General features: G+C 39.6%; 1 protein-coding gene across 2 annotated transcripts in view; it reads right to left on the bottom strand.

Moving 5' to 3' along the window:
- GPR156 (G protein-coupled receptor 156) overlaps positions 1 to 21,351 on the bottom strand; it is a gene marked incomplete at both ends in the record, with an annotated part of 64,737 nt that overhangs the window by 16,260 nt on the left and 27,126 nt on the right. The window contains 3 exons of one of the 2 annotated variants that reach the window (XM_079705579.1): positions 353 to 478; positions 5,311 to 5,421; positions 5,641 to 5,776. In XM_079705579.1, the coding sequence (XP_079561705.1) occupies positions 353 to 478; positions 5,311 to 5,421; positions 5,641 to 5,776 (373 nt within the window). The remainder of the gene's footprint in view (positions 1 to 352; positions 479 to 5,310; positions 5,422 to 5,640; positions 5,777 to 21,351) is intronic. The other variant, XM_079705580.1, reaches the window with a different exon arrangement.

Below are 21,351 nucleotides of genomic sequence, written 5' to 3'. Positions count from 1 at the left end.
ACCTTTCAACAATTAGGGTAAAGAAGCTCTCTGTAGCTGAAAACTCTCATTACTGATAAGGTGGAAGCAGAGATAACTGCCAGGAAGATCACTGTTTGCTGACCTCTCAGTGGTTGCTGCTGGAAAACACTTGGGGCGGGAGGAGCAGTGGGAGTGGAGCAGACCCTGCAGACAAGGGGCAGGTGTTCATGGTGGCCACAGCTCCTGACTCGCCAGCCTCTTTGGGTCATTTATCTTCTCGTTGGGAGGATGTCCACACAGTGAATGCTACTGGGAGAATGACCCCCCTGTACCCACAGAAGCCAGTCCCTCCAGTTCAGGAACTAGATTCTCCAGGGATTGGGCCCCTCACCGTCATACTGACACTGAGAATCTGGAGGCACTGGATGGGATCAGTCAGCACCCACGTCATGAGCAGGATCACATCTGCTATCACCAGGGCTGCCACCAACCCCAGGAGCTGCAGGTCTTTGATTATCTGCAAAAGAGTCAAGGTCATAACTTTCGTTTGCTCACTGGCTATACAACACAGGGGCTAGAGTGTCCTATGTGCTCTGAGATAAAGGCTCCAGGGTTAACTTTCCAAAGGGGTTTCAAATCCAGCCATCAAAGATGAAACAGACACCAAACACATGCAGTGATTTCTATGTGCATATCATCATTAGCACCATTAAACATTTTCATTTGTTTGTCCTTTCCACATCCTGCCTTTTCCCACAAAGGATTCAAGGGATGTTATAAAATAAATACACTATTATTTCTATATGTTTATATAGCACACAGAGAGATGTGGAAATTTTTGCCTAAAACTATTAACAACCATTAACCTGGAGGGTCAGACTGAGAGACGATGGTGGTGGAGGAGACATTAATAGCATTTTCTTTAAACATATGTGAAGCATTTGACTTAATACAAAGAGAATGTGTTATTTTTGTGGTTACAAAAATAAAATTTAAAAAATGTATGCAGCAACAGGATGAAAAATGTTAAGGAAAGACAATAAGGAGAATTATGATGAATGCTCAGGTGAGGAGAGCACATACCATTCAAGAATTGGGGCAGAAACATGGGTCTGCATTTTTGACAACCAATGAAAAGAAGGAAGCACAACTAGTTACATGATTCATGGTGTTTGTAAGATAAAAACAAATCAGTTGCTGAACCAAAATGCTCCAAACCAGTGATAAGGAGAAAATCTTCAAATCAACCAGCAAAAAATGACAAAGCATGTATAGAGGAACAAAGATAAGGAAGACATCAGATTTCTTATGAGATACAAGGACAAGTGAGAAAACAGTAGAGGGAAATCTTCAACTAAAGAAAATAAAATATGAACCTAGAATCTTATATCCAGAAAAAATATCTTTCAAAAATAAAGGTGAAATAAGGACTTTTTCAGATAAACAAAAGCCAAAAGAATTCAACATTAGCACACTTGCATGAGAATGTTAGATATCCTTGAAGTAAAAGGAAAATAATACCAGATGAATATACGGATCTATACGAGGAAATTAAGAGCTCTGGAAATGTTAACTTCATAGAAAAATATATGATTGATATTTACTATTTAAATATCTTTAAAACATAACTGATTGTTTAAACAAAAATTAGTAACAATTGTGTGGGGCTTGTAACATATGTAGAAGTAAAAACAACACAAAGATTGGAGAGTAGGGAACTGGAAGCACACTATTGTAAATGAAATACTTATGCCATAAGTAAATGCCAATTATATAATTATACACAAACTCTTCCAGAAATTGAATTGGAGGGAATACTTCCCAATTCATTCTACAAGGCTGCCATTACCCTGTTACAAAACCAGAAAAAGATTTTATAAGAAAAGAAAGCTGCAGAGCAACATACCTTAGGAATATGAACACGAAGATTATAAACAAAATTTTATGAAAATGAATCCAACAATATAAGAGGGTAATACATAATGACCAAGTGGAGTTTGTTTCAGGAATACAAGGTTGGTTTGAGATCCTAAAATCATTTAATGTAATTCACCATATGAGCAAGCTAAAAATGAAAAATCATACGATTAACAGATACAGAAAACACATTTGACAAAACCCAACATTAATTCTTTATAGAAACTCAGTAAAATAGGAATAGAAGGGAACTTCTCCAATTAGATAAAGGGCATCTATGATAAAACTACAGCTAACATCATTCTTAGTTTTGACTAAGATAGGATGTTTTCCCCATATGATCAAGAACAACTCAAGGATGTCTGCTCTCAGCACTTCTATTGAACACTGTACTGGTGTTTCTAGCCAGTGCCATCATACAAGATTGAAAAGAAAATTTCTTTTACAGAAGATATGAATCTATATAGAAAATCTGATGGAATCTGCACAGAAGTTACTAGAACTAATAAGTAGTTTTGCAAGATTGCAGCATGCAAGATCAGCTTCCAAAAATCAATTGTATTTGTATATATTAGCAACAAAAAATTGGAAAGTGAAATAAAAAACAGTAACATGTATAATAGCATAAAAAATAAAATACTCAGGAATAAATTTGATAAAAGATATGAAAGACCTCCACTGAAAACTACAAAAAAATTGCTGAGAGAAATTAGAAAAGACCTAAATATATGAAGAAGTATACTGTGTTCATGGGTTAAAAGACACAACATTGTTAAGAAAACAGTTCTCCACAATTTGATCTACAGATTCAATACAACCTCAATCAAAATCTCAGCAAAAAATTCGCAGAAATTGGCAAACTGATTAAAAAATTCATATGGAAATTCAAAGGACCTAGATTAACCAAAACAACCTGAAAGAGAAGAACTAATACTCCTTGACTCAAGATTTAACATAGGACTTCCCTGGTGGCACAGTGGTTAAGAATCCTCCTGCCAATGCAGGGGACACAGGTTTGAGCCCTGGTCTAGGAAGATCCTACATGCCACAGAGCAACTAAGCCCGTGCGCCACAACTACTGAGCCCGCGTGCCACAACTACTGAAGCCCATGCACCTAGAGCCCGTGCTCTGCAACAAGAGAAGCCACTGCAATGAGAAGCCCACGCACCACAATGAAGAGTAGCCCCCGCTCTCCACAACTACAGAAAGCCTGTGCACAGCAATGAAGACCCAACACAGCCAAAAATAAATTAAAAAAAAAAGATTTAACATAAAGCTACAGTAATATGGTATTTGTGTCAAAATAAACAATGACATCAATGAAACAGATTCAACAAAGGTGCAAAGGTAATTCAGTGAAGAAAGGACACTCTTTTCAACAATGGTGCCAGAACAATTGGATATCCATATATAAAAAATGAACTTCAATCCACAGATCACATCATATTTCAAAATTAACTCAAAATAAATCATAGACCTAAATGTAGAAACAAAAATTCTTAAAACATCTAGAAGTAAACATAGGAGAAAAACTTTTGGGGCCTTGGGTTAGGCAAAAGTTTCTTAGATCTGATACCAAAAACATGATCCATTAAAGAACAAAGTAGTAAATTGGACTTCATCAGAATTAGAAACATCTTCTTTTTGAAAGACATTCTTAAGGGAATGAAAAGTCACAAACTGGAAGAAAACCTTTATTTGATAAAGGACTGTATCTGGAATACAAAAAGAACCCTCAAAACTCAACAATAAGAAAACAAACAACTAAATTAAAAAATAGGTGAGAGATCTGAGCAGATACTTCACCAAAGAAGGTATATGGATGGCAAATAAGCATATAAAAAGATGCTCAACACTGCATCAGGGAAATGCAAATTAAAACACAATGAGAATCTACCATACTTACCTATTAGAATGACCAACGTGAAAACGACCAACCGAGTCTAATGTTGGGAAGGATGTGGAGGAAAGGGACTCATACACTGTTGGTGGGAATGTAAAATGGTACAAACACTTTGGAAAAGTCATGCAATTTCTTTAAAAGGTAAACATACACCTACCATATGATCCAATCATTCTACGTTTAGGTTTTTAAACAAGAGAAATGAAAGCATATGTCTACACAAAGACTCGTACACAAACATTCATAGCAGTTTTATTTTTAATAGCCCTAAACTGGAAACAAACCCAAACATCCATCAGTAGGTGAATGTATAAACCAACTGTAGTTACATCTACACATTGGAAAATTACTTAGCAATAAAAAGAAAAGAACCATTGATGCAAGTAACAACATAGATGAATCTCAAAATAATTATGCCAAGTAAAAGAAAGATAAAAAAATACATACTATATAATTACATTTATATAAAATTCTGGAAAATACAAACTAATCTATAGTAACAGAAAGCAGGTCAGTGGTTGCCTGCGGACAGGGACAGGGGATGTAAGAATTAGACAGGAGAGGGAGATGACAAGGGTGCATGAGGAAACTTGTAGATTATATCCCACATTTCACAGTGTATACATATGTCAAAACATATCAAACAGTAAATATGTGCAGTTCACTGGATGTCAATTATACCTCAATAAAGCTATTTTTTAAAAAAGGAATTAGTGTTCTAGAGGGATGAATGAACTTACTGTCTTTTAGGCAAACTTTTTCATATGTATGGTTACTCACAGTGGAGCTTTTGATAAATATTCACCACAATTTAATAATGTTTGCTAAAAAAAAAGTCTTGTCAGTCCAGAGAAGTAAACTCCAACTGAGTAATATGTTGGGTCTGGGCAGGGCTTACATAGACAAAGGGTTTGATGATCAGGCTTTGAGGTGTGGGCAGCTCTATCAGGAAACCTGATAAAATGGGGGAATGTGGTTAGGATGACACCTGATGTCAGGCACATGTAGGTGGTCTGGCTGCCACATAGCTTCTAGGGTTGATTCTGTCTGCTGAAATGGGTATGCTCTTCCTTGCTCACTGCTCCAGGCTCATCCTTCTTAGTGCAGAGAATGCCCTTCTTAAATGGAAAAGAATTGGGCTCCAAAAAGGGAAATAACTGCTTATCTGCTATAGCTTCTCTGTAATCACTCTCCCTCTGTCCACTTTCAGCCCACACCTGTGCCAAGCAACAGCCTCTCTGGGCATCTTGCTCTCCCTCAAACTGGTGCCAGATATGGGCCAGCTCACACCCCCCCCAGAGCAGTACCAGGGCCTGGGGTGCATATGAAGCAGAACCTTTGTTTAAAGACCTATATCCCAATAGCACTGACACCGGCCATGTGACTCCAAGGTTTGAAGTAAGGAGCAGGAGCTTCAGATCATCATAAAAGGGCCAGACCCAGTAATCTGGCACAAGTTTCTCTAGCTTTTAATCAGTAGTAGAGCTGCTGTCTGTGATCAAGCACTGTGTACTTGTTGCCTACTCACCACTCTCTTGTCTGGAACCCTCTGGGTAAACACCTTGTAGAGTCGCCAGCTCTTTCCCAGAATGGGGCCAAACACAAGGGAGGTCCCAATGCACAACATGGACAGTCTTACCTACAGGCGGAAAGGGACAGAAGCAAGAGGCATAAGAGAAACCTTTGTGGTTCTCCACACATTCTGATCTGTAATGCCTCAGTCCACAGAGGACCTGGGGCAGAAAGTGGACCTCACTGACTCAGTGTTCCAGGGATTGCCTCTGAAAGTGCCCACAGCAAGGATAAATGTAACCAACACCCGCATCATATTCAAAACAAAACTGAAGACTTCACCTACCTGAATGAGAGTTTCCATTGAGCTTCCTGCTAAAGCACCTTGATGGTGAATCCCAAAGAGGTAAGCACTACCGTAAGTCAGACAACTGCCCAATAAGGTCACAATGTTCAGATTGGGACTGGACATCTTCACAATCCTATAGGAAACCAGGAAGAAAGACACCTACAGTCATGACATTTGCCCTGGGAGTGGGCCAGAATAATCTCCAATGCAGCCTCAGTAGAAGGCCATAGGGAAGAAACCACTTTACAAATCTGTGAAAAATTTAAATAAAAATTTTTAAAAATTAAATAAATATGACTTATTTAAATTTATTTTCAAAAAGAACTAAATTCTGGTATTTCTTGCTTGTATAACTCCAAGTCTTTTAAAAGAAGGTCACTTCCTAAAAACAGGTGGTATCAGAGAAGAGTTAGGATTTTTCCATGAGTTTATGGTTGCTAAGAGACTGCTCTATGCAGCCTAGTAAATAAATAACTAGCAGGTAGATACCTAAAGAGATACAGTTTGGAGCCTTTAAAAATGAGCTGTAAGGTAAACTACTATTTGAAAAAACCAGACAAAGATACCACAAAAAAAGAAAATTACAGGCCAATATCACTAATAAACATAAACGCAAAAATCCTCAACAAAACATTAGCAAGTCGAATCCATCAATACTTTAAAAGGATCATACACCATGATCAAGGGGGATTTATCCCAGGGATGCAAGGATTTTTCAATATCTGCAAATCCATCAGTGTGATACACCACACCAACAAACTGAAGAATAAAAAGCATACGATCATCTTAATAGATGCAGAAAAAGCTTTCGATAAAATTCAACAGCCATTTATGATAAAAAAAACTCTCCAGAAAGTGGGCATAGAGGGAACCTACCTCAACATAATAAAGGCCATAATTGACAAACCCACAGCTAACATCATACTCAAGGGTGAAAAGCTGAAAGCATTTCCTCTAAGATCAGACAAGGATGGCCACTTTCACCACTTTTATTCAACATACTTTTGGAAGTCCTAGCCACAGCAATCAGAGAAGAAAAACAAATAAAAGGAATCCAAGTTGGAAAAGAAGGAATAAAACTGTCACTGTTTGCAGATGACATGTTACTCTATATAGAAAATCCTAAAGATACTGCCAGAAAACTACTAGAGCTCATCAATGATTTTGGTAAAGTTGCAGGATACAGAATTAATACACAGAAATCTATTACATTTCTATACACTAACAATGAAAGATAAGAAAGAAAAATTAAGGAAACGATTCCATTTACCATTGCATCAAAAAGAATAAAATATCTAGGAATAAGCCTACCTAAGGAGGCAAAAGACATGTACTCCAAAAACTATAAGACACTGATGAAAGAAATCAAAGATGACACAAACAGATAGAAAGATGTACTGTGTTCTTGGACTGGCAGAATCAATATTGTCAAAATGACTATACTACCCAAGGCAATCTACAGATTTAATGCAATCCCTAACAAATCACCAATGGCATTTTTCACAGAAATAGAAAAAAAATTTTTTTAATTTGTATGGAAACATGAAAGACCCTGAATAGCCAAAGCAATCTCAAGAAAGAAAAATGGAGCTGCAGGAATCAGGCTCCCTGACTTTAGACCATACTACAAAGCTATGGTCCTCAAAACAGTATGATACTGACACAAAAACAGAAATATAGATCAATGGGACAGGATAGAAAGCTCAGAAATAAACCCAACACATATGGTCAATTAATGACATGACAGAGGAGGCAAGAATATACAATGGATATACACCCTCTTCAATGGGTGATGCTAGGAAAACTGGACAGCTACATGTAAAAGAATGAAATTAGAACATTCTCTAACACTACACACAAAAATAAACTCAAAATGGATTAAAGACCTAAATGTAAAACCAAATACCGTAAAACTACTCAAGGAAAACATAGAACACTCTTTGACTTAAATCACAGCAATATTTTTTTGCATCCATCTCCTAGAGTAATGGAAATAAAAAGAAAAATAAACAAATGGGATCAAATTAAACTTAAATGGTTTTTCACAACAAAGGAAACCATAAACAAAAGCAAAAAGACAACTTACAGAATGGGAGGAAATATTTGCAAATGATGTGACCAACAAGGGATTAATCTCCAAACTATACAAATACCTCATACGGATCAATAACAACAGCAACAACAAAAACCAAACAACACAATCAAAAAATGGGCAGAAGGGCTTCCCTGGTGGCGCAGTGGTTGAGAGTCCACCTGCTGATGCAGGGACACGGGCTTGTGCCCCAGTTTGGGAAGATCCCACATGCTGTGGAGCGTCTGGGCCCGTGAGCCATGGCCACTGAGCCTACACGTCTGGAGCCTGTGCTCCGCAACGGGAGAGGCCCCAACAGTGAGGCCCACACACCGCAAAAAAAAAAAACAAAAAAAAACCAAAAAAAAGGGCAGAAGATCTAAATAGACATTTCTCCAGAGAAGACATACAGATGGCCAAAAGGCACATGAAAAGATGCTCACCATCGCTAATTATTAGAGAAATGCAAATCAAAACTACAATGAGGTTATCACCTCACACCAGTCAGAACGGCTATCATCAAAAAGTCTACAAATAATAAATGCTGGAGAGGGTATGGAGAAAAAGGAACCCTCCTACAGTTGGTGAGAATGTAAATTGATACAGCCACTATGGAGAACAGTATGGAGGTTCCTTAAAAAACTAAAAATAGAGCTACCATATGATCCTGCAATACCACTCCTGGGAATATATCTGGAGAAAACCATAATTTGAAAAGATACATGCACCCCAGTGCTCACTGCAGCACTATTTACAATAGCCAGGACATGGAAGCAACCTAAATTTCTATTGGCAGGTGAATGGATAAAGAAGATGTGGTATGTATATACGATGGAATGTTAGTCAGCCATAAAAAAGAATGAAATGATGCCATTTGCAGCAACATGGCTGGACCTAGATTATCATACTAAGTGAAGTAAACCAGACAGAGAAAGACAAATATCATATGATATCACTTATATATGGACTCCAATTAAAAATGATGCAAATGAACTTACACACAAAACAGAAATAGAACCACAGACATAGAAAACAAATTTATGGTTACCAAAAGGGAAAGGTGGGGAGGGATGAATTAGGAGTTTGGGATTAGCAGATACACACAACTATATATAAAACAGATAATCAACAAGGACCTACTGTATAGCATAGAGATCTATACTCAACATTTTGTGATAACCTATAAGGGAAAAGAATCTGAAAAAGAATATATATAATACATATATTAATAATATACATGTATGTATAACTGAATCACTTTGCTGTACACCTGAAACTAACACAACATTGTAAATCAACTATACTTCAATAAAAAAATAAAATTAAAAAATAAAATAAAATGAGCTGTAAGGTAAACTACTTTTTGACAAAAGTTTGGGGAATTTTTCATCCACTATTTACTTTATTTGACATGTAAATTGTTTTCCTCTCTCTGTCTGACCAAAAGAGGAAGAGAAAGCAGGGATTGAAAGCAGGAAATTTGGGAAGGGTTGTTTCTTGAGTGATTTTTAAATGAGGTTATAGAGCACTTTGAAGATTATAGGGAAATGTGGACAATCACGGTCTGACACAAATCCTGGGCACCAGGAGAGGCCTGGGACCAGGTAGAAATGTGTGAATTGGTTAACCTAAGGGGAAAAGCAGGTTTACATTGGACTGTGATTGATAACAATTAAGAAATAAAAATAACTAGCAACAGTTAAGAAGTAATGTAACTGTACTTAAGAGTTTTAGTCTAAATAGTGTATTCTGCATAAGTGCAATATTTATACAACTAGTCATTTGGTAATTATACTTATATGTTTATTTTTTCTTAAACTCACCTAAATTTTCTTTTATTAATTAATTAATTTATTTATTTATTTATTTATTATGGCTGCATTGGGTCTTTGTTGCTACACGCGGGCTTTCTCTAGCTGCGGCAAGCGGGGGCTACTCTTCATTGCAGTGTGTGGGCTTCTCATTGCGTTGGCTTCTCTTGTTGTGGAGCACGGGCTCTAGGCGTGCGGGCTTCAGTAGTTGTGGCACACGAGCTCAGTAGTTGTGGCTTGCGGGCTCTACAGCGCAGGCTCAGTAGTTGTGGCGCACGAGCTTAGTTGCTCCACAGGATCTAAGGGAAGATGTGGGATCTTCCTGGACCAGGGCTCGAACCCATGTCCCCTGCACTGGCAGGCGGATTCTTAACCACTGCACCACCAGGGAAGTTCCCTATATGTTTATTTTTAAATAGTAACAAAGGGGGAAAGCATTCTTATCTATGTACCTGGATTACCTGGCTGACCACCTTAAAGACCAGAGCGAAGGCAAAACCAGCTACTTAGTACAGCCTACTTTAAAGACAGGCAACGTACCTAGGAGGCATTAAACAAACAGTTTGGCAGTGCTGTACTTAGAACCATCACAACCACCATCGGCCCAGCTTGATTACTTCATAGCCGGCAACATAATTACGTCCACACATACAAGAACACCAAACCTCTGCCTGTGACTCAGGTCCCAAGTACAGTCACCGTAAGCCAATGAGTCCAGCTGAGCCTTACCTAGTCTTGGAGCAAAAATCTTGATTTTTTTCTCTTCCTCTAAAAGTGAGAACAACTGCCTTGTAAAATGGGGATAATAATAATACACGCTCCCCTCCTGCCCAAACCAAAGAGTTGTGAGGATTCAAAGAGGCAATGTAGCCAAGTGTGTGGCACAGGGCCCAGCATGTAGTAAGCATGTTGCCAACATAGCTGATGATACTGTTAACCTCATCATCTTCCAGGCTTTAGAAACCTGGGAATCACCTTTTCCTCTTCCTTTTCCTTCTCCACCTCTTTCTTTTATCACCTCTACCCAATCAACTGCCAATTTCTTTCACTTGTTATTTCAAAATCTCTCTGAGCTATCCCTCCCTCTCCATTCCTGCTACCACATTTATCCAGGATACAGTCATGTTAGGAGAAATGGAACTGGAGTCTGGTATGAGATGGGAATCCTGGCTCAGCCAATCACAGCTGTGTGACTTTCATCGCCTCATTTAACTCGTCTAGGTTCCTGCTTCCTCATTTGTGAAATGAAGATAATATCTTCTTTTGTATCCACCCACAGGGTACTGTGAGGATCAAATGAGGTGTGTGCGAAAACTCTTTGCATACTCTAAGGCGATGCAAAAATGTTAATCTTTAGATTTTTTGGTGTAAGCTTCAGCTCTCTGTAACACCAGTTTTTCCCTGTCCTAATACATCTTGCGCATTACTTTCACACTTATTTTCTTAAAATACCACCTTCATCACTTAGCAAGAGAGCTACATGTATAAAGAACAATTTTCTATTGTTTACCTTTAGTCTTCTGTACCCCCATTTAAGATTTAGCCCTATCCTACCTACCCACTTCTTCCTTCAGGCTTGCTTCCTCAGTCATCATGTCTTCAAACTGTGGGCTTAGAGTAATCTTCCCTAGTTTCTTTGTCTCTTCCCATAAGAAGGGGGAATATGTGCTGAATATTGACTACCGAAATAACAATGATTATCAGCAGCTTCGCAAAGCATTTGTTAAGAAAAGTATACATTAGAGAGACCAGTGCTGACACTGATTTAGAAAAGAGGGCACCGCTGACCGGGACTGGCCACTCAGTGCAGCCAGAAGCTTGGGCGGTGGTAAAACCACTGGGTGGGGGCTTCCCTGGTGGCGCAGTGGTTGAGAGTCCGCCTGCTGATACAGGGGACACGGGTTCGTGCCCCGGTCCAGGAAGATCCCACATGCCGCGGAGCGGCTGGGCCCGTGAACCATGGCTGCTGAGCCTGCGTGTCCGGAGCCTGTGCTCTGCAACGGAAGAGGCCACAACAGTGAGAGGCCTGTGTACCGCAAAAAACAAACAAACCAAAAAACAAAAACAAACCACTGGGTGGGATCCTGCAGGACCAAGAACTGAGGCTGTTCTTCCCCATGGCCTCTCACAAGCTCCTAGGCATCAGCCATGAATATCTGATGATGAGGTTCTCACCAAGGAAATGCCCAGGTTTCACAGCCACATGTCTGTGTTGTCTAGATCACTGATGGGTAGGTTTCTTCCTCAACTCCTCTCTGGACCATTTTATTTGAACACCACTGTACAATCAGGTCTCCTTTGTGTAATTCAGTACTGCATGAATCCTGATTTAGAATTCCTCCCCCTCCTGATTTAGTTAGGAGGAACTCAATTTAGTTTTTTTAAAAAACAAAATATACATTACATAGTCTTCACATCTCAGAAGTTGATGCAAATTAATTTTCAAATGGACATGTTATGGACTTATAATATGCATATTTTGCTATTTTTCCTAAACAATGATACTGAAAACTTGCCTCAGAAAAGAAAATGAATAGAAGATGATTTACCTATTGTGTTTGGCCAAGTTAACACCTGTGAAGTCACTGAAAGGTGAATCATCTCCAATTCAGCAGGTGAATTATGTAAGTCTGGAGAATGTCTTTGCTACTTTGATAGGAATTCAACCACCTATATCATTTATATTTTTCTATTGAACTAAAAGATGAAGACTGCATATGCTGAATATTTTAATAACCACAAACATAATTTCTACAAGGGAAGAAGATTTTAATATTATCTACTTATAAATAGCCAGGCCTGTCTAGATTACTTGTGTTTCATCTATGAAGAGACAAAAAGCCCAGACTGGGTTACTGACAGTCAGAAACAAGGTGGCATTTTTTTTTAAAAAAGGATTTTATAGCTACCTCATTATCTTTTTTTCTTCATTTACTGATTGGCAATATAAGGCAAGAGTTTTCTTGATTTCTCTCTTCTCAAGTAAGGCTTCAGTACACAGAGATAAATATCCATCTATATCTGCAGAACCTGTATAAAACTGTATTATCATTTCAAAGTCTTTAATGAATTCAGATGCATAAATTACATCTACCAGTATGATGTTTTAAAAATCTTTATCAAATATCAGTTTCTGAACTTGGTCTTTCATTATACTTAGAGTTATAGAGACACTGGTATCCTGTTGTTTCTTCTTAATGATGCTAAGGACAGAGTTTGGAAACATAGCCTGTGAATGGTGCTGAGGGTACTTCTTGGCTTGCTGTTACTATTAGCAAACTTTCCTAAAATGTCACAGGGCCATGCTTTCTAAAATGCTACATGAGTCTATATAAATAGTATCATTGAGCTTTAAACATATCCAAAAAGCTTTTTAATAAAACAATTAAGATTAAATTGTGAAATTTATTGAATTTCTTTTTCAGTCCACTGTTTTTGATCCACACTACAATGGGATTATAAATCTAACTCATCTGGATATGTTCCGAACAGTTTTATCATAATTTTGTCTGGTGTGTTTCAGCAAATGTGATCATTTTGCTTACTTCTAATGTATTAAGTTCAATTCAAATTCTGAACACCTCAAACTAATATTTGTGTGACCTGTAGCTATTTATACTCAAACTTTGTATTTTAAGGGTGAGAGCAGCCTGGCGCTGCTTCTTCCTCTCCTGCCTGGGCCACCATCCTAGGAGACAATCCTAGGAGATTTCATTAACCTTTCAATTCCCAGAGTTTAAATTCTTTAATCATAACAACTTCACTTTATTCCACTTTCAGACACCCTGGGTCTTATGATCATTCAGAATGGTTCCACTTCAGAAAATTTAAACACCAGTATCTCTGATTTCAATGCATCCAAACTTTAACTCCTAGTCTCCCCCCTCAACCTGTTCTTACATCCTTCCTCAGTTCAGATAATGGCAACTTCATCTTTATATTTGCTTGGACCAAAAATCGTGGAGTCATACTTGACTCTAGCTCACCTCCCACATCCAATCTGTCATGAAATCCTATTGGCTCTATCCTTAAAACACATCCAGAATCCAACTACTTCTCACCACCTCTGCTGCCATCACCCTGATCAAAGTCTGACTTTGCATTTCTCATTTGGATTATTATACTAACCTCCTAACTGGTCTCCCTGCTTCTACTCTGGACCCTCCCGACTTCTATTTTCAACATAGCAGCCACAGTGATCATGTCACTTCTCTGCTCAGAACCCTGCAATGGCTTTCTATCTCACTCGAAGGAAAAGCCAAAGTCTTTACCAGGGTCTGCAGTGCTTACACATTTGGTCCCCGTTATCTCTCTACCCCATTTCCCACTTCTTCCCCTTGCGCACTCCACTCCACACACCTCCTTGCTATTTCATGAAAACACCAGATGCTCTCACACTTCAAGGCTTTAAAGTGGCTGTGCTCCCTGCCTGGAATATTTTAATTCACATATGTGCATGGTTCATTCCCTCTCTCCCTTCATATCTTTATTCAAATGTTACCCTCTCAACCAGGGCTATGATGACAATCCCACTTAAAATCACACTCTTCCACTAGATACTAAATCCTTATTACCCCACACTATTCTCTCCAGCCCCGTCCCACCATAGTACTTATTACCTTCTAACATGTTACATAATTTACATATTTATTATTCTTGTTGTTTATTGTCTTCTCCTGACAATTAGAATTGTTCATGATGTACTCCCAGCACTACAACACTACCTCACATATTAAAATCACTCAATAAATTTTGCTGTACAGCAGAAACTAACACAACATTGTAAAGCAACTATACTCCAATAAAAATTAATTTAAAAAAATCACCCAATAAATACTTGATGAATGAATGAATGAATGAGTCTCCTATCCTCAGCCCTCTACTCTCATAGGCTTACATCTAATACACTGACAACCTCCAGACCTCCAGTTCCTTGGTTCTTTAGCTTTCTCACAGTCTCTCTTCCTTCCCCTACTCAATTTCAAACCTCTGGTTGGTTATCGGAACTGTTCTCTCAGCAACACCCAATTCCCTTTCCAAACAGGCCCTTTTGTTGCACCTGCTCGACAAAACTCGCATCAAAAGTTCAATCCATTGATGTTACTCAGCCATAAAAAGAATGAAATATTGCCATTTGCAACAACGTGGGGGGACCTAGAGATTATCATACTAAGTGAAGTAAGTCAGACAGAGAAAGACAAATATCATGTGATATCACTTATATGTGGAATCTAAAAAAATAATACAAATCAACATATTTACAAAACAGAAACAGACTCACAGACAGAAAACTTATGGTTACTAAAGGGGAAGCAGGGGAGGGATAAATTAGGAGTATGGGATTAACAGATACACACCACTGTATACAAAACAGATAAACAAGGATTTACTGTACAGCATAGGGAACTGTATTCAGTATCTTGTAATAACCGGTAATGCAGAAGAACCTGAAGCTGTACACCGGAAACTAACACAAACTGTAAATCAACTATAGTTAAATAAAAAAAAAAATTACAGTTCACTGTCTGCTTTTACATCCAGGCCGCTGACTGCTGGGGGTGGGGGAAATTGTAAAACCTTGTAAACCGTTGCCACCAAAATCAATCGGCCAAGCTTACTGTACTACCAGTCAATCTTTTTATTTGTTCTATGAGTTATTTCTTCATATTTCCTTTGTGAGTGACTCACTTCATTGGATTCAAAGAAATAAGAGCACGTGTCTGTCTGGATGATGCCCTCAGTCTAGGCTTGGTGTCCTCCTCCACGTCCTTATATTACCCCAGGGTATATGTGCATCAATACAATTGTTGTGTTATATTACACAATTGTATTGATTTTGTTGTCCCACTAGACGATTTCTACTCCTCAAAAGCCAGGCTGTTTCTTATTTGTCTGTATTTCAGCCCCTAGCACAGGCTTTGGAAAATGGCAAGTGTTCCATAACCATTTGTTAGGTGAATGAATGAATGAATGAATTCATTAATGGACATGGAAGGCCCATTGCTTCTTCCTTTCTTTGTTGTCTTCCCTAATCTCATTTTTCCCTAGCAACGCTCTCCTCTGTTAGGTGGAGGAAGGAGGCTCTCATCCTTCCCAAAGTGTGCCAAATGGCCATAAAGTGGCAGAGATCCTTGACGGTCAGAGGGAGAGTCAAGAGCCGGTTCAATGTGTGCTAAGACAAGAGGAGTACATTCTGGGTAATGGTAGGAGCTTTAGGAGGATCCCCTTGGTCCCTCCTAGAACGGCTGGAAACTCCCTGGCATTACTGAACACAAAAGGGCCAAGATATTTTAGGTGCCGTGGACTTCCACAGACACAGGGTTTTAACCACTTGGCAAATCCCCAGCCCCCAAACCCTCACTGAAAAGCCGTGTCATCTGGGTGAGCCCCTCCTCTGCTTCCTCTCTCAGCATGGTGCCAAGGGAGTCTAAAAATAAATGAGAGAAAGGATCCTAATGGGATGCTCGTGAAGCTTTTTGCTCTCCCATTCTTTGTTTCTAGGAAAGTGCAGCATCTTGGGGATGTGTATACTCACACAGGCACACATGCATATGTGTTCACTTGTCTCCAGTGAAATCAGGCCACTTGAAAGATTCCTTTCCATTGGCTGAATTCATCTTGGAGAATCCCCCCAGGAAATGCCTTTTTCGAATATGTCTCTTACATCATGTGTCGAGGGCCATGTAGGCCCAGTGATAGGATTGTTGTTGAGCAATTGATGGATGAAACCTCATCCTCATGACCACATAGGCTACAGGGTCTCAGGTGACATCTGCTCAGAGGTTAACAAGACGCATCCCATTCTGACTTCAGAAAATCTGCTGATCTTGATTTGCTGCTTGCAGCTAGGCTGCAGTGCATGCCTTCTCTTTACATCCTTGCAGGCAGTAAATGATGTTTTGTCATGAACTAAAACACTCAGCCCTGCTTCTTGTCCTGAGTGGGCCTGGCCTCTCTAAATTTGCCTGCTTTCCCGTAGCCGTTAAGTGCTTGCAGAGTCTTGTTTTACACAGAAAGACGGAGGTCCCTACCAACTATTCTGTCAATTCAGGCCTATAGCACTGAAGCTGGGGAGGAACTAGATGAATAGGGACATTCTGCCTGCAGAAGAGCCAAATGGTTAGCAGTAGTTTGACTTAATGAAATCTAGGGCCCCTTCCAGCTCTTCCCTTCTCAACTTATTCCAGAAGCAAATTTCTTTTCCCTGCTCTGGCTTATTAATAAGCCAGTCACACTTTGCATTTTTTTCTTTTTTCCAAAAGATTTTTTTTGGGGGGGTTGTATGGTTGTTTTACAATGTTGTGTTAGTTTCTACTGTGCAGTGGAGTTCCCTGTGCTATAGAGCAGGTTCTTATTAGTTGTCTACTTTATACATATTAGTGTATATATGTCAATCCCGGTCTCCCATTTCATCCCACCACCACCCCCTGCTTGCCCCGCCTTGGACCCTTTGCATTTCTGCTTCTCTAACTTAAGCAGGAACAATAGGCTGACCTGGTTACCAGAGATGCATTAGAATTTATGTCTCAATCAATCCATCAAAATATTTAGCTATTAAGCACAAAAGAAAACTTGGTATACATCCTGCCCCTAAATTTCCCTTTAACAGATGATCTTCGTGTCTCCATGTTTTATTCATTATCTTTTTAATAAACTTTCTGCATCAGACATTAATTCAACAATTCTTAAATATCTACTTGTCAAGGTATTAAGAAGAACTGGAGACAGGAAAGCAAATGAGATATAATTTCTGTCCTCAGCTCATTAGGATTCCACCTCTCTGGTTTCTAATGTTTTCATGGCAAAGACAATTTTCTTATTCTGTCACCTTTTAAAATAGAATAAAAATTTAATTTAATATTACCAGTTATTTTCTCAGTATACACTGAGAATTTAACAAAATCTATGTATATGAATGTATGTTTAATATGGATATTTTAATGTGACTATGAATATAAATTTCCAGTATACAAATTTCAGAATGCATAGTTCTCATGGACTATAAACAGGCCTAAGGATCAATTTTGAAATGCAGCCTTGCAAATATTTTTAAAGCTGAAATGTGAATATTTAGATATAAGACCCAATGCCCATTAATTACTTCATTATACCAGCTCAAGTTTAGGACAGGTGAAAAAGCATACTGATAGATTCAAGATAAGCTGGTGATGAGAGGGAAAAAAGGGTACCCTTACTAGAAAGGAGCTTGTATGATTTTAATTAGGAGTATTATGGCCACATTCCACATAGATTTTTTAAAAATTAGTTTCTATGTCTCATGCACTTGTAATATATTTTAAATGTGTTTTTAAGTGCTGGTGAGGGGGAAACACTAGAAACACAGAAAGTCCTCTTCTGTCATATAACCTCAGACTCTAGAGGGTAGGCATGTGCTGTAATTTATGAAGCAGTGATTTCAATTTCCTTTCTCCCCTTATCTGTGGGAAAGGACTTGAGCAATTCCTAGCAGGAGGCTTGTAGCACTTCCCAAAGGACAGAGCAGATGCCCTGATTTTAAGTAGAGCATAAAGCACAAGCACAATTGGCCACATGAAACACCCAATCACAGGGCGTCTGCTGTGAACCAGAATATTATCATTTACCAGGTGACATGTAAATTGATCTTTCTGAGGCACGAAAGACTGGCCTGCCATCTTGGGGAGGTTTCCTTTCCCTCTTTCCCTTCTTTCTCATCCTCAGGTTTGTGGTATTAGAACTTTGGGCCTTAGTGAATCTGAGTGAAATCCCAAACAGCTACAACTGCTGGAATCATTCCCCACTGGGCCACAATCTGGGAATTCATGATGTTGGGACTGGGTTTTACTCAGCTTTGTCTCTATCAGCACCATCTACAGGGCCCTGAATCTGGTGGAAACCTATTAAATGTCTCTTATCCTGGATAAATCAGGAGTCTTGGAAGGGTACTCCAAAGAGAAAAAGGGAGACTTCTAGAAAGGCAGGACCTGCTTGCTCCCCACCACTCTGCCCCCCACAAGTTGCCTAGGACAGGCTTTGATTCTTAGGGTTCTAAGGAACATGGCTTAAACCACTGAGTGAACCTGATTCCCTTATTTTAAGATGAAGGGACCTGTATGCAGTTTTACAGCCAGATAGGGACCACGTGGGGACAGCTAATCTAGATGTCCTGACTCCTGGTTCCTTCTGGTGTTCTCTCACTTCCCCCAAGTCTACCCCAGCCACCTGGGACCTGTGTCCATCCTACTGATCAACGAACTTCTGCTAGGGCCTTCCTGACCCTGGTTTCTAACGTCCTGCAGTAGCTCTGGCAGGCCCAGGGTTTTCTTTTCTTTCTTTCTTTCTTTTTTTAAATATTTATTTGTTTATTTATTTGGCTGCGCTGAGTCTTAGTTGCGGCATGTGGGCTCTTCATTGGCACATGCAGGATCTAGTTCCCTGACCAGGAATCGAACCTGGGCCCCCTGCATTGGGAGCGCAGAGTCTTAACCACTGGATCACCAGGGAAATCCAAGGCTCAGGGTTTTCACCTCTGCCTTCTCACCTTTAGCTGGAATTTACCATCAAGAGGAGACAGAGAGGAAGTCTGAGTTCCCTGGAGTGCCTTCTGCTGGGCATTGCCTGCCTCTTCCAATTCTGATTACCAGCCTGGACTTCAGACCTTGGCAGGGTTCCCTACAACTCCTGGCTCGACCTACTGGCTGGAACCCCAGACTGAATTCTTACTACAGCTGGCTTTGGGCTCTTGGTTTCCATCATTGTCTAGTGTTCAAGTCTTGGCCCCAGCAATGGCCTGGAAGTATCTGCCCTAGGCTGTGACAGGAGTTGCATATTCTGTCCTGTAATCTGATGTGAAAGGAACAAGTGTTAGTCTGTGTGTATGTTTAAGCAGCTTTCATGGATTAACACTGAGGTTAATACTGAGGTAACATAAAGTTGTGGAAAAGGCGTGGCTTTGAAATCGGACTGACTAGATTGACTAGCTGTGTGTGATGGGTGATCTGTCTAACGATGCCAAGGTGGTTTCTTCATCTCAGTTTATCCTCCTGAGTGATATATGGGTTAGAGATAATGTACCTAAAGTAAAAAGCAGATAAGAAGCCTGTGATAGAAAGTAACAACTAGTACCTTTAAGTTAAATTGTCTGTGTATACACATACAGGGACTAAGTGCTCATTTCATCATGTTTGAAGTAGTGAAGGATCCTGAAGTACCTCTGGGTCATCAAAAATTACATTATAATCAGAATCATATGAATACATATTTTCTCTACTACTTAGAATATTGATAATTATACAGAATAATATTAAAAAGAGTAGGCAACATCAATTATATATTTAATATGTGCTAGGCTGTGCTCTACATAAACTACCTAATGCAATTTTCACAGCTTTCTGAGATACACAGTATCATTACTCCTATTCAAAAAAACATTTCTTTTTACTTATTTTTATTTTTATTTTTTGGCTGCATCACCCGGCATGCGGGATCTTAGTTCCCCAGTGAGGGATCGAACCCATGTCCCCTGCAGTGGAAGTGCAAAGTCTTAACCACTCGACTGCCAGCGAAGTCCCATTACTCTTATTTTTAAATAAAGAAGTGGGATTCAGCAAAGTTCATTAAAGTGATCAAGTTACATGCCTAATAAGTGATGGAGCTGGGATCTGAGGTGGAGTTTGATTCCAGAGCTTGAGTTCTTATGCCATTTAATCTTTCACTGGGCACACCTTTAACCTTGTTAAGGGATGTTAACTTTTTTTTTTTTTTTTTTGGCTGGACGCGCGGCATGCAGAACTTCCCTGACCAGGGTTGGAACCCATGTCCCCTGCAGTGGAAGCAGAACGTCTTAACCACTGGACCACCAGGGAAGTCCAGGATGTCAACATTTCTTAACCCCTCTTTCCATTTTCCCACCTAGGCCTATTGAGGAAAGGTTTTCCTCCCACTCTCCCCATGTGGGAAACTGCTGAGGAGGAAGCTTTCACCGCCCTCTCCACCCCAGTACTCATTCTTCCCCGAGCGAGCAGGAGTCCGCAGTCACACTGGAGAGAGGTAACAGGCCTGGGCCACGTCCTACCAAACAGTCCCCAAGGCAGGAATTTCCACTCCACTTCCCTCCTTTCCCATCTCCACTGGGCAACGAACTCATCTCCCTTCCTGGGGCCCATTTTAGAGTTGTGTCAAGCAGCGCTTTCTAATTTAGCTTTCACCAGAAATCCCTGTGCTTTCTTTTTCTCAAAAGACTTTTTCTTTTGAAATTATTTGACTCACAGGGAATTGCAAAACAGAACAGAGAGTTTCTGTGTACCCTTCGCCCAGCTTTCTCCAAAGATAACATATTACATAACTAGAGTACATTATCAAAACCAGGAAATCAACGCTGGTGCAATACTATCAACTAAACTATAGACCCTATTCGAATCTCACCAGTTTTTACATGCACTCTTCGTGTGTGTGTGTAGATATATGAAATTTACCGCATGTATTGATTAATGTATCGATAACTACCACCATAATCAGGATACGAAACTCTTCCATTATGCAAACAAAACAAAACCTCCCTCCAACTACCCGCTCCAAGTCACACCCTTCCCTCCAACCATAACCCCTGGCAACCTCTGATCTGTTCTTCATTACTATAAATTCATCTCTTGAGAATGCCATATAAATAGAATCATACAGTATATAACCTCTTGAGACTGGCTTTCTTCCCTCGGCATAACGCCCTTGAGGTTTGTCCACGTTGTTGCATGTGTTACAGCTTGTTCCCTTTTATTGCTGGGTAGTGTTCCACTATATAGATGTACCACAGTTTGTTTATCCATTCACCCATTGAAGGATGTTTGGGTT

This window comes from Hyperoodon ampullatus (assembly GCF_949752795.1).
Source record: "Hyperoodon ampullatus genome assembly, chromosome: 5".
Taxonomy (NCBI): Eukaryota; Metazoa; Chordata; class Mammalia; order Artiodactyla; family Ziphiidae; genus Hyperoodon; species Hyperoodon ampullatus.
The sequence above is the reverse complement of the archived record's forward strand: the minus strand, read 5'-3'. Positions and strand labels throughout refer to the sequence as shown.